Source organism: Cyprinus carpio, chromosome B6 (genome assembly GCF_018340385.1).
Source record: "Cyprinus carpio isolate SPL01 chromosome B6, ASM1834038v1, whole genome shotgun sequence".
NCBI classification, from domain to species: Eukaryota; Metazoa; Chordata; class Actinopteri; order Cypriniformes; family Cyprinidae; genus Cyprinus; species Cyprinus carpio.
In genome coordinates this window covers 9,526,108-9,541,777 of record NC_056602.1, presented here as the reverse complement: position 1 = coordinate 9,541,777, position 15,670 = coordinate 9,526,108, and the positions used below count along the sequence as shown (strand labels likewise).

General features: G+C 39.6%; 1 protein-coding gene across 1 annotated transcript in view; it reads right to left on the bottom strand.

The window, feature by feature from the left end:
* Window positions 1-4,123: 4,123 nt before the first annotated feature.
* LOC109061185 (transmembrane protein 182-like) overlaps window positions 4,124-15,670 on the bottom strand; it is a 29,525-nt gene continuing 17,978 nt past the window's right edge. The window contains exons 3-5 of the mRNA XM_042725628.1: window positions 4,794-4,892; window positions 4,554-4,691; window positions 4,124-4,461 (exon numbers count right to left, since the gene is read on the bottom strand). Coding sequence (XP_042581562.1) covers window positions 4,193-4,461; window positions 4,554-4,691; window positions 4,794-4,892 — 506 coding nt within the window. The 3' untranslated portion in view covers window positions 4,124-4,192. The remainder of the gene's footprint in view (window positions 4,462-4,553; window positions 4,692-4,793; window positions 4,893-15,670) is intronic.

Below are 15,670 nucleotides of genomic sequence, written 5' to 3'. Positions count from 1 at the left end.
CAAACTCGCGACTCAGATTAACAGTGCGGCGCTTTGCGTCAAACATTAAAGACAGATCTGCGCTGATGAGGCGCTTCACTACATCCAAGTCAAACTCCACCATCTCTCGGAACATCTCAGGGGTCTGTTTGCCTTTTCCAATTATAAAGGTGTGACAATAGACCCAACGAATGTATTGTAATTCTTTCATGCAAGAATGACTGTAAAGGAAAATGGAGAACACTGAGGTTTGATCAAAACGTGCCAATTTGATTCATGTTTATTTCAAATGTACAGTTATTATCTGAGCTCCCGTGTCTTATTCATAGAACAGTGATTTATTTTTCAATCTCAGCACTGTTGTTTCAGCTATCTGCGATCAGCTTTTGGATAAGTCCCACAGTTCCCTAGGGTGAGCGATTCTTCCATTATTGTGACAGCTTTTAAGACCTGAAGCAACACTGCTCTCTAGTGGTTACTTTCTATAAGACGGGGCCATATTTATGCATTAACCAAATTAAATGCACCCTCAAATGTAATTTTCCTTTTGCACAAATTCAAATCTAAGTAAAACCAAAATTTATTGTTCTCTGAACAATATAATAAAAATAAATACATACATAGATGTGACACAATGTTATTATATCATCAGGGGAAAAAAAAGCTTTATGAATTTAGTATTTTTTCATGTCATTACATTGTTTAGAGTTTTAAAAAATAAATAAATGAATAAAATCTTTGGAAAATTATATTTTATTCATATGTTATGCTATGTCCTCTGTAGAGGACACCAGGGCCTGTATTCACAAAACATCTTAAGGCTAAAAGTATGGCACATAATTCGTTCCATATTAAAGTAGCTCCTAACTTGCCAATTTAGGAGAAAATCTTTAAAATAATGGGTGTGCCAGTCCTAAATTTAGGACTCCTAAATTTTTGTTCTAAGAGTATTTCACAAAGCGTTTTAGCACTAAAATTAGCTCCTAAATCTGTGAAACATTAGGAGTAGTGAAGAGGACTACTATTTCACTAAGACCAAATCTCAACTATCCAAAAATGGCTGTTGCCAGCAATCTACCTCTGAATATAAAAATTTTAGAAACATTTGACGATAATGAACTTTTAAAAAGGTATCGGCTTTGGTTTGGATGTTATGCCAACTCAAAAAGATTAGCCTATATCCTTAATATAGCCTATAGCTGTTCTCGCGTCCAGTTTGGTTTTCTTTTATGTTTGCATGTCTCACTATCAGCCCTGATTATTCTGCTAATCAAAAGGCTGTTTATGTGCATATTACCAAAATTTTATTAGTCGCTTAGTCGCAGAAAAAAAAAAAAAATCCACATAAAGTGGCGAAATCATGCAATCCTAAATCGTTAACGGCTGGTCTATGTGGTAATAGTACATTGGCCAGGACATCCATATGCTCACCAAACATTCATCGACCTCAAACATGGCTTATCATCTGAGATATGTATTTTTTATATCGAACTTTAAATAAAGATGATTCTCATTAGCCTAGAAAAAAGTTTGTGCAGAGTGTGAAAGCTGAACAGTAGCGTACATGGGCTACTTCAGGACAGATGGAGGCGCCGCTGCAATCATTTGCTCTTAAAATACTCCGTCATTTTTGGTCATACAGATAAGAGTAATGCATGTTTTGTATCTGTAAAAGCTCTACATTTATCCGTGTGCACTCAGAATAGCAACGAAATGTTGTGCTTTTGTAAAATAATTAAAGCAAACAGAATGCGCTTTCTGCCGTCTCGGACTCTGAATTTGAGCGAGTTACTTCGAAACTCTGTGTTCTTGCCTTATTACAGATATGAAAAATATATCTATAGAGAGTGAAACTTTCAAATGAACCAATTCAAACAGAAAACAAATATCTCACATTATGTAATCCGTGTGAAACCTGCATACAGGTGCTGCAGAGAGTCACTGTCGCAGACTTCATCTCTTAAACCAAAAACAGAAAGCACTAGTGTAACAATAAATTACGACGTTACATAAATTAAAACGATAATGCAGTGTACTTGTTGTTTTTCCCTAACAAATTCATAATTATAATATTTTCCATATTATATATGCTGGCTGTGGCAAGCCTTTTATTGCGTGCGCTAATTTGTATGGTTTATTAATAAAAGTGCAACTAATAGTCGACTAATGCTTAAAATGAATGACTTCTAGTCGACCAGAAAAATCTTTAGTCGAAGGCAGCCCTAATGCATATTGACTTATTGTTTATGAGAAGCATACATATAAGAGTCTCACAATTAGCTTAATATATAGCCTACTTGTTTAATTAGTGACACTTAGCTTGCATTGTAAAATCTTTATTTGAATGTGGCAATATTTTTTTAAACCTTAATTTGAATATAGCAACATAATATTGTACTCTACAATATTTCTATGAATAAATCTCTGACAGAGACTATCAGCCAATCACTGAATGCATAGTTAATAAGCATGCTGACATCATCCATAGCAACGAGGTCAACCCCTCCCTTACTCTTAGCTAAAGACTTCTGTCTATTCCTTTGTAAAAGTTTGTCTCAGCAGCTTTGTGAATAGGTTTTAAGAAAAAAAAAACTCTTAGCTAAAAATGTTTACTGCTATTTAGGAGAACTCAGTGGTAAGATAAAATGTTTTGTGAATACGAGCCCTGTTTAAAAAAAAAAAAGACATGAATAGACATGAAAATGCAACAACAGTGAGATTTTTGTTTTAATCACAAATACATTTTTATTTTTTATATCGAACTTTAAATAAAGATGATTCTCAACTATGTTATGAAAGATGTAACAGAAGGATTTTATAAACCATTTTTCTTTATGCAAAATGTCCATAAACAGGTTTTCCACTTATATACAATGTATCTATAAACTGTATCTAATTTGCATATTAATGTGTTTTTTGGGACAACATATAATGAAAAAATAAGTGTTATAGTGGGAGTAATAATTGGCGAGTATGATGTTCATAATAATAAATAATATTTCATAGGGATATATTTTTTCCCTATTCATTTGTTGTGTCTCCTAAAATGCCTAATAAACAGAACGTCATATTTTATTTTGATTTGAAAGCCCAGAAATGTTGATTTATGACAAACAATTTGAAAATTAGTCAGATTTAAATGATCATTACAAATATTATAAATATTATCATATTTCCATAAGGGTGTTCCATTTGATCACTAAATTATCAGCCATATTTAAAGACCAAGCAGAGGTAGTGGTCTTGGTGAAACTTTCAAACATTTGATATCTATGAAAAGCCTTGAATGGCTCTTTACAGGACATCCAGACTTAAAACTGTGACATGTAAGGTCTCAGAGAAATCGTTAAAAAATAATGTCCACTACAGAGGACAAAAGTCCATAACTGGTAGTCAGGAGGATAAATCACGTTGTGTATATTTTATATATATTTCCATAATAATTATATTATAATTAGTGGTTTTAGTTAGTTTTGTTTACATAGTGTATGTGTGTGTGCTGTGTATATTTATTATGTATATATAAATACACAGTCATGCATGTATATATTTAAGAAAAATATGTTTATATAATAAATTATATTAATATATAATATAATTTATATGATACTGTATGTGTGTGTATTTAAGCTGTTTAGTTGTATAGTTTCTGCAATTTTAGTGCTTAATCAGAATGTTCACCTGTATCTGATTATGGCCAGTCTTAACGAAATAGTTCATCCGTAATAATAATAATAATAATAATAAAATAATAATAAATACATTTTAAAAAATCAGTTTTCACAATTTTTTTTTCTACACAAATGTAGAAGTTTAGCACAATTTTGGGGTTGCTCTTTTTCATACAGTGAAAAAGAGCTGTGGCTGTCAGTAGAATAAAAGAGTGAAAAATTCCCACCTTTAAAAGCTATTTAAAATAGTGATAATAAAGACAAATTTAACATATCTGATGAAATTATCATGGATATTTATAAAATCTTTTCTGTAAACACTGTAGCACCCCCTTGTGGCCCCTAGATACATTTAATTATCGCATTAATGAAAATTTTATCAAAATTTGATTACTTTTATATATACTCATGTAAAATGTCCTCCTAAACCTCCTTTTGTGGTACATGGAAAGCAGAAAACTATACACATTCAGAAAAGGGGGAGATAATTTTTTTTTTTACTTTAAACATTGGGAAAATATCATTGTCATATACACATGACTCTACACACATTCCTCTCGCAGTGAGAATGGGTGATTCTCTGTGTCTCTGGCTGATGCTTTGCTGACTGATGGAATAAGCAGGAGAAGGAGGCCAGTGAGCAGGCAGAGGAAGGCAGAAGTGGGAGCAAGCATAAACGACGGACCATAGTGGACACTGAGCTGCAGATTGTTGCACACTAAGCGTCTGCGCTGGAGGCCGTACCGCTCTAAAGAGTCTGAGACCTGCACCCACACAGCAAACAGCATCACTACAGACATGATTAAGATACCTGCATGGGAAAGAAGAAAAAAAGAGTGAATGTTTCAGCAAAATCACTATAGAATCACTGGCAATTGGATGTTTTGGCAACTATTTTCTCACCCCCGGTTATAAAGAGAGCCCCTCCAGTCTCATAAAGGCGATGGCTGGTCCCTGGGGTTGCACAAATTGTGACGAACCCACCAGTCATAACCAAGATGACACCCAGCACAAATATAACACACCAAAAGGCCCTTTGCACTACCAATGGAAATCAAATCATGTTATGTTATTGTGACAGTAAATGAGAAAGAATTCCATCATATTGGGAACATATGAGCAAACTGCTCCTTGAGATCTCACCTGTGGCAGAGTCTGAGGTTAGAACACTATTGGGAAGTCCAGAAACTGGAGCATGAGACAGGTAGGCTGGCACGCAGACCTTCTTGGAAGGTTGATTGGCTATTGAAAAATGAAGGAGTATGTTTACAAGAAAGAGCAAACACTAAGGTGCTGTGGTTCCTCTGCAGAAAAGATGCAAATCAAGTTCATTTAAAAAATAAGCATCTTTAGAAAAGAGAAAGAGAAGAGCAGGTGTGGCCAGATTTTAAATCACAGAACATTCAGAAAGTATTCAGAACCCTTGGTTTTCATATATATATATATATATTCGCTTTTGCAGTCTAGTGCTAAAGTCATTTTTTCACATATGAAGGAATAAGAAGAACTTTGGAATAATCAGACTTTCCTAGACCTGGCCACCCGACCGGCCTTGGTAAGAGAGTTGACCAAGAACCAGATGGTTACTGTGGTTGAGCTCCAAAGATATGTGTGGAGATGTGTGGGACAGCCATCACTGAAACACTCCACCAATCTGAACTTTATATATAAAAGGCGCACTGCAGTGACAGATACAACCAACGGCAACAGACATGTTTGACATCGGGGTTTGCCGAATCAATGTGTTACCCTTTTGCTGTTGATTGTTACATGGTTTTGCTGATTGAACATGTTAAATCTGTGTTTGTCATGTATTAGAATGTCTGAGAAGTGTCAAACTGTAATCTGGTCACTGTTGGCAGTGATCAATGTGCAATATTATCCCAACCGTGAAGCACGGTGGTGGTAGCATTGTGCTGTGGGGTATTTTTCAGCAGCAGGGACTGGTCAGGGTTGAAGTAAAATTGAAGAGCAAAATACAGAGATATCCTTAATAAAAACCTGGTCTAGAGCACTCAGGACCTCAGGCTGGGAAAAACATTACCTTCTAGGAGGATAATGACCATAGTGTAACCCAGGTTTACTATGGGTTAGTGACTGAGAAAAAAGAAACTTCAAATTAAACAACAAATTGAAAGTATGAAAGAGACTGACAAAATAAAAATAATGATGTAAACCATTTTATTAATTATATAAAATTATATATATATATGGAATATTGAAGGTTGCAAGTATCTCCAATAACATTGTTTCACCTTGTGTAGTATCCAATGAGATTGCATTTGATTAACGTCACTAAATCATTATTCTAATCCTGTACGTTCAAGATCTTTCTTTCCTCCATGAATTTCTGATGCGAGCTGACGCTTCTCACTATCCCGGGAGATTCAGTGTTCTGAAATCAGAAAGAAGCAATGGTTCAGAGAAAAGCAGATTGTGTTTAAGAGTGACACTTTTGGAACACCTATGCTCTGGAATTTTCCTGTTCGGACGATGTACATGTGAATACTAAATATTGTAGAAACTTAATTTTCTGTAAAGTTGCTTTGCAATGATTTGTATCGTAAAAAGCGCTATACAAATAAACTTGAATTGAATTGAATTGAATGAGTTTTTTTCCCCTTTCTGTGATGTCTGTATGAGTTTGTGGAGTTCAGCTGCTCAGTGTCGACCTGATCTGAATGTGGATTGATCAAAGTGTGTATCATTCTGCTTCATTTGTCTCATCTCCTTCCTGCACTTTCTGTATGCTCCATTTAATTTCGAGCCAAATACAGATAAAACCCTCACAAACCCCAATTATTTTATTTTGTGCTCAATACAGTTAAATCTTGCTCTTACCTCAAGCATTGATTGTCTGAATTTATTCACTCTTGTTGCACCATCTCTCTCTTTGGACAAAACTACTCTTTTGAGTTCACTTTTCCAATTGTAGAGTCAACCGAAATTTATACCACAGGTGTGGGTTACAAAAGTGGCAAGCCAGCAGGAGAGAGACTGGCCTGCAGCAATAGTGACAAGGTAAAAGAGCTGAGTTCTATTGAAACAACATCAGTTCTATTATACACTGAGCAGAATATTAAAACATGGATGTCATAAGAAGAGAGAATGTAAATGTCGTAAATGCCGTAATAGCTGGCGACTTGACTGAAACAGATCAGTACTTAGAAGCATGGCTTTTGAGATTGGTAGTATCAGTCGTAATTTTATCATTTACTGATAGCTCTGCTATGAAAGCACTAAAGCCCCTACATCCCGTAACAATGTTGTGGCAAGGGGGGCGTGGTCCTGCGGAGTCGAGAGAGAGAGTCGGGAGACTGGCGGTGAGTAAGTAGGTCAAGTTCAAGCTGACAAACACCTGTGTCTCATTACAGTAATTGACATGGAGAGATGGTATAAAGCCTCCAGGAAATGGGACTAAGGGAAAGAGACTTGCGACTGAGGACTCGGTGACTGCTGCGGTGACCGCTTGTTTTGTCTATGGACTGTTGGAGAATCTGTTTGTTACGCACATTGCTTGCGTTTGTTTTGAGTTTGACCAGGATTTAATAAAAAGCCACGAGCCTCACTACCTCAACCCCATCTTCTTCCTTCCAACCTTGTTTGAACCGTATCACAAATTGTCAGTATGCTAAATCCAGATACTGCACTACTTTTAATGTGTGTGCCTTAAGCTCTGTCTACCCTCATGTAGCTAGTGACAGTGCCACAAAGGGGTATTTGGAAGAACTGCAAACTATTGCTAACACTAGTGGCAAGTCAATTAAAGAAGTACTCCTGGAGGAGTTAAAGAAGATGAAATCTGGTCATTCTCTCACTGAGCCCCTACCTGCTTCAGGTGAAAGATTTTAGTATGCAAATGCAACAGAAGCGTACAAGCAAATACGTGATAGCACAGCTAGTTTACTGAATGGACAGTCGTCTCCAGCCAAATCACAGAGAGTGACCACAGAGCCTGCAGCAGCCCCTACCTCATCAAAAAACTCACCATTTCATGGAATTGAATCCAAGAAATTACAAAACCTGTCCAAGGACAGACCTAACAGTAGAACTAGCAGTCCTGCAGCTACAGTATTACCTCATCCAGATCTTACAATAGACATGATTGACCCAATGCGAAAAGTTGTAGTTGAACACATTGTCAGAACAAACGACACTGCTGCATTACAACCTATCTCTTTCCATCTCAGATCCTTCTCTGGGAAAGTTCCTAGACCAGCTAACGAACCAGACTTTGACACTTAGTGGGCAAGTGTTCAATTGCTGCTGGATGACCCTTCCAATTCGGACTTGTCTCGAACAAGGAGAATACTTGATAGTCTGCTCTCTCCTGCAGCTGATGTCATTAAACATATGAGTCCCCAGTCTTCACCATCAGTGTACTTGGAAGTATTAGAGTCTGTCTATGGATCTGTGGAGGATGGAGATAAGCTGTTGGCAAAATTTATGACCATGCTACAGAACCCAGGAGGCTGCGTATTATGTTGAGCACAACTGTAAGGAGAGACTGCATTTCTGAGAGTGAGCGAAATCATTGTCTAGTAAGAGAATTTTGCCATGGATGTTGGGATAATGGTTTAATTGCTAGCCTACAACTAGAGAAGAAAAAAAAACAACCCACCTTCCTTTGCATAGTGGGAAGTATCCATTTGCACCGAGGAAGATCGGCAAACCTCAAAAGAAGACAGAATGAGAAATCTTTTTGGACTGAATAAACAGAATAATGCCCCCAAGTTGAGAACTGTGATACATCAAATGTCAGCATACTCCCATGATGCAGCTGGTAGAGCAGCTGAAGAGGTGGATACCATGAGGGCTCAGATATCTGAACTTCATGCTCGGGTTGCTGCTATTCTTACCAGAACTCAGTTAAGAGACCTACAAGCACAAGAAGAGGCTATGAAAACATGCATTTCCGATAAAGAAAGACCAAAAGAAAACCAGAGCAGCAGCTAAGGAGTTAGCTGGATTGAAGAAGCAAGTGGTAGAATTAAAGTCTCAGTTGACAGCTCCTAAAACACCCCAACAGTGGACAGGGAAGACCTCCAAAGGCTCCTCAATAAGATTCCAGCATAGACAGACTGAGAAGGACAAGAACAATCAGCAGAGAACTGGTTCTGTGACATCTATTTCAGCTATGTGCAAAAGGAGATTGTCAGCCCCAATCCGGCTTCTTATGGGTATGCCACATTACTTACACTTGATGTGAGACATAAACAGTCATGCGCCAGAAATTTTGGATGTGTAATATGAAAAGGAACAGTCCCTGACACTGTGCTGGCAGGGCACACTGCTGTTCTTGATGGATTTGTCTGCCTGAAATGTCTTCCAGCAGAAAAAAACATACTTAAACCATTACCCCCTAAAATCACACCCTTCCAATCACTTTATTAATTGCTAGTGGGTTGCACTCCTTACCTGTAAAGTGTTTCTTCTCCTTGCCCGTGGTGCTCAAGAATGAAACCCAGTCTAATACGGTCATCCCGCCCAAGACTGTAATTGCAGAATTGCATGCTGTCCAGCAGGTAATAGACAAGCCATTAGCAAGTGATGCTTCTGAAACACCAGAAAATCCCAGAAGTCCTCAGATAACTTTTGATTTTGGAGACTCCCCGCTGCCCTCCGAGTGGAAAGAATGGATATCAGCCTTGTTAAACTCTATGCCTGAGGGTTTCCAAATCCCCATTCACATCCCCCATTGTAGTAGTCAGAAAGACAGACAACTCAGTGCAGCTATGTATTGATTTTAGGAAGCTTAACTCAGACCATCCGAGATGCATATGCGTTCCCAAACCTAGAGTAAGTGTTCTCTGTGTTAACCGGTTCCAAGTGGTTTTCCGTTCTTGATCTAAAGTCTGGGTATTATCATATTGAAATGGATGAAGCGGATAAGAAGAAGACACCGTTTGTATGCCCTCTTGGTTTTCGAGAGTTTAAATGTCACAAGGGATTACCAATGCACCAAGCACATTTCAGTGGCTTGTGGAGCACTGTATTGGTGACTTAAATAGAAGAGAAGTGTTGGTCTTTATAGATGATCTTATCATCTTTTCTGAAATCCTTAAAGAGCATGAGCATTGGCTGATACAAGTTCTGAGCTGCCTGAAAGTATTTGGGTTAAAGCTCTCGCCTGAGAAGTGCAAATTCTTTCAAACATCTGTGCGTTATTTAGGCCACATTGTTTCCCAGAAGGGTGCGGAAACCGACCCATCAAAAATAGAGGCCTTCAAAACCTGGCCCAGGCCCCAGAACCTCCGAGAACTAAAGTCCGATTTAGGATTTGCAGGATACTACCAGAGATTTGTCAAAGATTTCTCCAAGATAGCTAAGCCGTTAAACCACCTTACAGCTGGCTATCCTCCAGTTCGAAAGTGTAGAAGGAAAGACAAGGATAAAGATTGCACCTCAATCCAAAGGATTCGCTGGATGACAGATGGACTACTGATTGTCAGCAGGTGTTCAACACACTTGTAGAGAAGTTAACATCTGCTCCTATATTGGGGTACACCAATCATCATCTGCCTTACCTTCTTCATACAGATGCTTGTGCTACAGGTCTTGGAGGAGCATTGTGTCATGAACAGCAGGGACACATGAGACTCATAGCTTAGACTCAGTAGAGGATCTGATCAGTAGGCAACAAGCAGACCCTGAAATGAAAGAGTTAATTGATTACCTGGAGTCAAATAACAATCCTGCAAACCTGAATTCCCACTCACCTGCAGTAACCCTATGGATGAGACAATGGAATAGACTTCAGCTAAAGAATGGATTGTTGTATAGGAAGAGTATGGACTGAGGCAAAGCAATGAAGTAACTGGCATTTCCAAAAGACCTTGAGGAATTGTACTTACCAGTCTCCGTGATGACATGGGTCACATTGGTCTGGAGAGAACCCTCAATCTTCTCCGTTCCAGATTTTACTGGCCGAAGATGGTTGCGGATGTGGACAAGAAAATCCAAAAGTGTGAGCACTGTGTTCATAGGAAGACTCACCCCCAGAAAGCCGCCCCCTTGGTTAACATTCAGACCCATAGGCCTTTAGAACTGGTTTGCATGGATTTTTTAACACTGGAACCAGAAAACAGTAACACCAAGAATATTTTGGTTATCACAGACCATTTTACTAAGTATGCTGTCACAATACCTACCCGAAATCAAAAAGTGCAAACAGTTGCTAAATGCCTATGGGATCATTTATTTGTCCATTACGGCTTTCCGTAAAAGCTGCTTAGCCACCAGGGGCCAGACTATGAATCTTTCACCATCCAAGTGTTGTGCAGGATCACTGGCATTCGCATAGTGAGGACCACCCCCTACTATCCTAGAGGGGGCCCGGTGGAATGTTTTAATAGAACCCTTTTGCAAATGCTAGGTACAGGTGCTGGTCATATAATTAGAATATCATCAAAAAGTTGATTTATTTAACTAATTCCATTCAAAAATTTAAATTTGTATATTATATTCATTCATTACACACAGACTGATATATTTCAAATGTTTATTTCTTTTAATTTTGATGATTATAACTGACAACTAAGGAAAATCCCAAATTCAGTATCTCAGAAAATTAGAATATTGTGAAAAGGTTCAATATTGAAGACACCTGGTGCCACACTCTAATCAGCTAATTAACTCAAAACACCTGCAAAGGCCTTTAAATGGTCTCTCAGTCTAGTTCTGTAGGCTACACAATCATGGGGAAGACTGCTGACTTTACAGTTGTCCAAAAGGCGACCATTGACACCTTGCACAAGGAGGGCAAGACACAAAAGGTCATTGCAAAAGAGGGCTGGCTGTTCACAGAGCTCTGTGTCCAAGCAAATTAATAGAGAGGCGAAGGGAAGGAAAAGATGTGGTACAAAAAAGTGTACAAGCAATAGGGATAACCGCACCCTGGAGAGGATTGTGAAACAAAACCCATTCATAAATGTGGGGGAGATTCACAAAGAGTGGACTGCTGTTGGAGTCAGTGCTTCAAAAACCACTACGCACAGATGTATGCAAGACATGGGTTTCAGCTGTTGCATTCCTTGTGTCAAGCCAATCTTAAAAAACAGACAGCGCCAGAAGCATTGTTGGAAATCGCTGTTATATTTAGATTTGTCAATCAAATTTGTGGTTAACTTTGGTTCTTCTAGGTTGTCTTAATTTAAACATTTACCGTTAATTTTCTAGTAACATCATTTGCAATGAAATGAATTGACGTATCATACATGGAGCTCTCTGGCTTCCATTCAGTTTAGAGTGGCTGGCGGATATTAGGTGTGGCAAGTAAATCCTAATATCAGACCTTCGACCCTTGCAGGGTGTCTAGGTGTTTCACCTACTCAGGAAAGAGGGGAAGGAAAAGGATAGGTAAAAGAAGAACAAAACAAAACAAAGCTGCTGTGGGTTTTCCTAGCATGGCCTACAACTACTGTTGAGCTAGGATGTCATGTGCAGCTAGTGTGTCATGTACCTTAGTGTCTTAGTGTCAGGTGTTCTACCTATTGTGAGGATGGCTGCATGTTTCTTCATGGTGGGTATATGTAACTTTGTTACACTAAAATTTGGATATTCTACCTGTGGGAAGAATATGTTTGTTGAATGTGTTATCAGTAGATGCGGTTATCTCTGGGTGTAGGTAATGTTGTGTGTGTTGATGGTGTAGTGTATGTGTGGTCAGATCTGTTTCAGTCTGTGTTGTCTTCCCCCTTTTCTTGTATGTCACTGAAGACTGGCTCTCTGCATCCTTGGCTTGGATGAGGGCGTGTCCATGGTCTAATGGGGGTCAGTCCAGCAAGGCAGGAAGTTCTTTAGCAGACAGTCGGAGGCAGTTTGGCATGGCTGTGTGAAGCTGAGTTGCAAAACTTTGTCTCCTATGTTGCATTCTTCTTGTGATGCCTTCTGGCTGTAGCAGACTTTCTGACCTTCTGTGCTCTGGTGGTTGCTGTTGCACAGACAGGAATGTGGTTCTTGGAGTTGGAGTTCATTTGACAGTTTGTTAGTGAGCTTGGGTGACTGAGGTGATGTTCTTTAGTACCTTAGATTTTTCATCAACGGTGGGCCGTGAAAGACTTGTTCGTTCCGGGTGGTTGTTGAACAGGTGCTTGTCATCTCTGATGTGGTGCACCAGGTGATCACCGGCCTTCCGTTCTGTCGCTAGTCACAGTGAGCATGACTCAACGTTGTGGTCATAAGTGTGAAACTGGTCTTGAAGGAACTCTTTCAGTCTTATGACTTGTTCCATGTTTTCTGACGGTAAGCTGTCATGTTCTTGTGAATGCTCAGCACTGTGCATGTCTGAGTGGTGCTGAGGTGGGTTTTGTTGTCGCTTACCAACACAAGTTGCTCTTGGATGAGTCAGGTGATTACCTTTGGATGTCTGGTTAGGTTTCCAGTTGTTCTTATCCTTTTGGTTTCTTGAGAAGCGTGGCTGGTCCCATGGATTTCTCCAGCCGTTGGGCTGAAAGCGGTTGTGGACATGAGTGTCATGTTCTCTGTGCTCTTGACGGAAGACTCTGGTGTTGTGATGCCACTGGGTGTCATCCAGTGCAAGGCTTGAGTCTTTGTTGACAGAATTCAAGAGTGTGGATGTTTTGTTACATTTCTTTGGGGCCATCTTCTGCTTGTAATAGGCCTTCTGTGTTAGGTCACGCAACTGTTGGATGGTCATGGAGCGCGGACAGGCCATGACGCCTAGATGGTGGCTGACTCCAGGGTGCAGATTCTTTAGGAAGAGGCTTTTGAAGTTCAAATCCTCTTCAAGGTCAGGCTTGTTGTGTGCACCAAAGTAGGCTTGTCGGAGTCTGTTGCAGTAAGATTGTGGAGTCTCTTGTCGACCTTGTTTGGTTTCCAAGGCAGTCAACAGTCCATGTTCAGACTCTGGGTCTGTAAACTCTTTAATCAGGACCTCACGAAGTCGCTGGTAGTTTGACTTTGTTTGACTGGGGTGTCAATCTAGGAAGTTTCATACCGCGGGACTGGACGTGGCTCTAAGGATGTATAACCTGTCTCTGTCTGTCACATGAGGTCTCATTTCCAGATGAAATTCGATATCTTGCAGGTAAGCCTGGATGTCGTAGCCCTCTGTGGAGTTCGGGTTGAACCTGCTGATGTTTTCAGACAGCTTGTTGAGGTCTTTGAAGGTCATCCCGTGTGCAGCTCCAAGGTCTTGGACGGGAGGTTTTCCTTCGTTGGCAGGAAAGGGTTGTGTGGCGAAGGCAGGTGAGGTTTTAGGTTGTGGCCCTTCACTCCTTTCGTCATATGCCAGTTCTTGGACGTGGGACTCTGCTCTGCTCAGCAGTGATGAGGCTAAAAGATTTTTCTCTTTGCTTGGCTCTTGTTTCTGCTTGTAAGCATATTGGAGTTATTTTCTGACCATGTAGAGCTCATCATTGGTATCGTCTAGTTGTTGGGTCAGATTGTCCATTTCAGTTCTGTACCTTTCAAGGTGGTCTTTCAAAGCACTGATTTCAGAGTTCTTCTCTCTGATGTCATTCTTGGTTTTCTCTAGTAGCTGTTCGGCATACTGGAGTCTGTTTACCAGGTCTTTCTGGGCAGCCGTTGCATGTTGCTGGGTGAGCTGAGCTGCTGCCAGGGCTGCTTGGAGCTTCTTAAGTTGTTCCGTTGTTTCCTGCTCCCTCTCGTTGGGTGCTTTGAGTTGATCTTGAACTTTCACTTCCAGCTTGTCTATGCAACGTTGAGCACATGTCAGCTCCTCTTGAAGGTGGGTGATGTGCTTGTCGCTCAGTTTCAGCTGGGTTGTGAAGGCATGGCTTAGGAAGCTGGTGATCTTGACTAGCTCCTTGTGGTTGTTGTTCTGGGTTGAATCTTGTGTCAGGAATCTTCTCAGGATTAGGATTATTATTAAAAATAATAACAGTTCAGATGTCTTGGGGGTGAGGCTGTCTGTCATGCCTCTCAGCCAAGTGTTCACATCTTCCCCATGGGCAATGGGGTCTGCAGTCTCTGGCATGTTTGCACGCTGGGGAGAAGAGAGACTGACACAGATCTATGTGGAGTAAAAGTCTATGTGTGGTGGGACAACTAAGTGTTGTATCAGTGATTGTGAACCACTAGTGAAGTGTGGTGATGACTGTGTTGGTCTCAGGGTGTCTAAGTAGACTAGAGATGCGAAGACTTTGTCACTCTAATGAGGAAGAGGAAAAGAGAGAAAGAGGTGAAAAACAAATTCAATGACAAGCAACAATTTCTGTTTTCCAAATGAGGAAAATTATTTTGTTCCAATTAAATGTTATCAAGAAGGTAAACAATATTATTAAATCTCTTGTTTTGGACAAAAGAATACAATAATAATGCTGATATCTCTTTCCTTAGTCTGACAGGATTGACACCGTACACCTTACAGTTGGACCACTCACCAGGGAGGCTGCGAAGGCGATAGTTGTTCAACACGTATCTCTATTAAATTGATCTCAGTGTTGGATGGGATGCTAAAACTTGGATTGTGTTTCCAAATGTAGGGAGGTTAGGAAGAACAAAGGAGAGGTTGATTACAATCAAATTCATAAGGATGATTTGTCTTCGACAAGATTGTGTATCTCATTCACTAAGAATTGATTGATGGTTCTTACAGGTCCCTACAAATGAGAAAAGTGCAGAGGAAAAAAAGCAGGAGAGAACAGGAGAGACGGGACGGAGACAGCAAGGTTCTGTTACTGTTATGCCCAGCTACGAGTACAGTGTTGCTTTAGTTGCTGCACAACTAATCAAACAAAATAAAATTTAAGTGAAAGAGAGTTGTCTTTCTAATTTATTTGAACTCGTAGTGAGAGATAACAATGACTCCTATTAGGGCTCAGTTGTGTCGTTCCCAAGCTAGGATACACAGAGGAAAGGAATGGTAAGAAAAAGTAAAATTAAAAAGTAATAAATGGGCAAAATAAGCAAAAATGAAATTAAATAAAGGAAGAAATCAATAAATAAAACAATAGTGGCTAGGTGTATAACCAAAACAGGAAGAAAGAGGGGTAAAAAAATAAGTACAAGTCTGAATAGAATATATTCAGATGGGT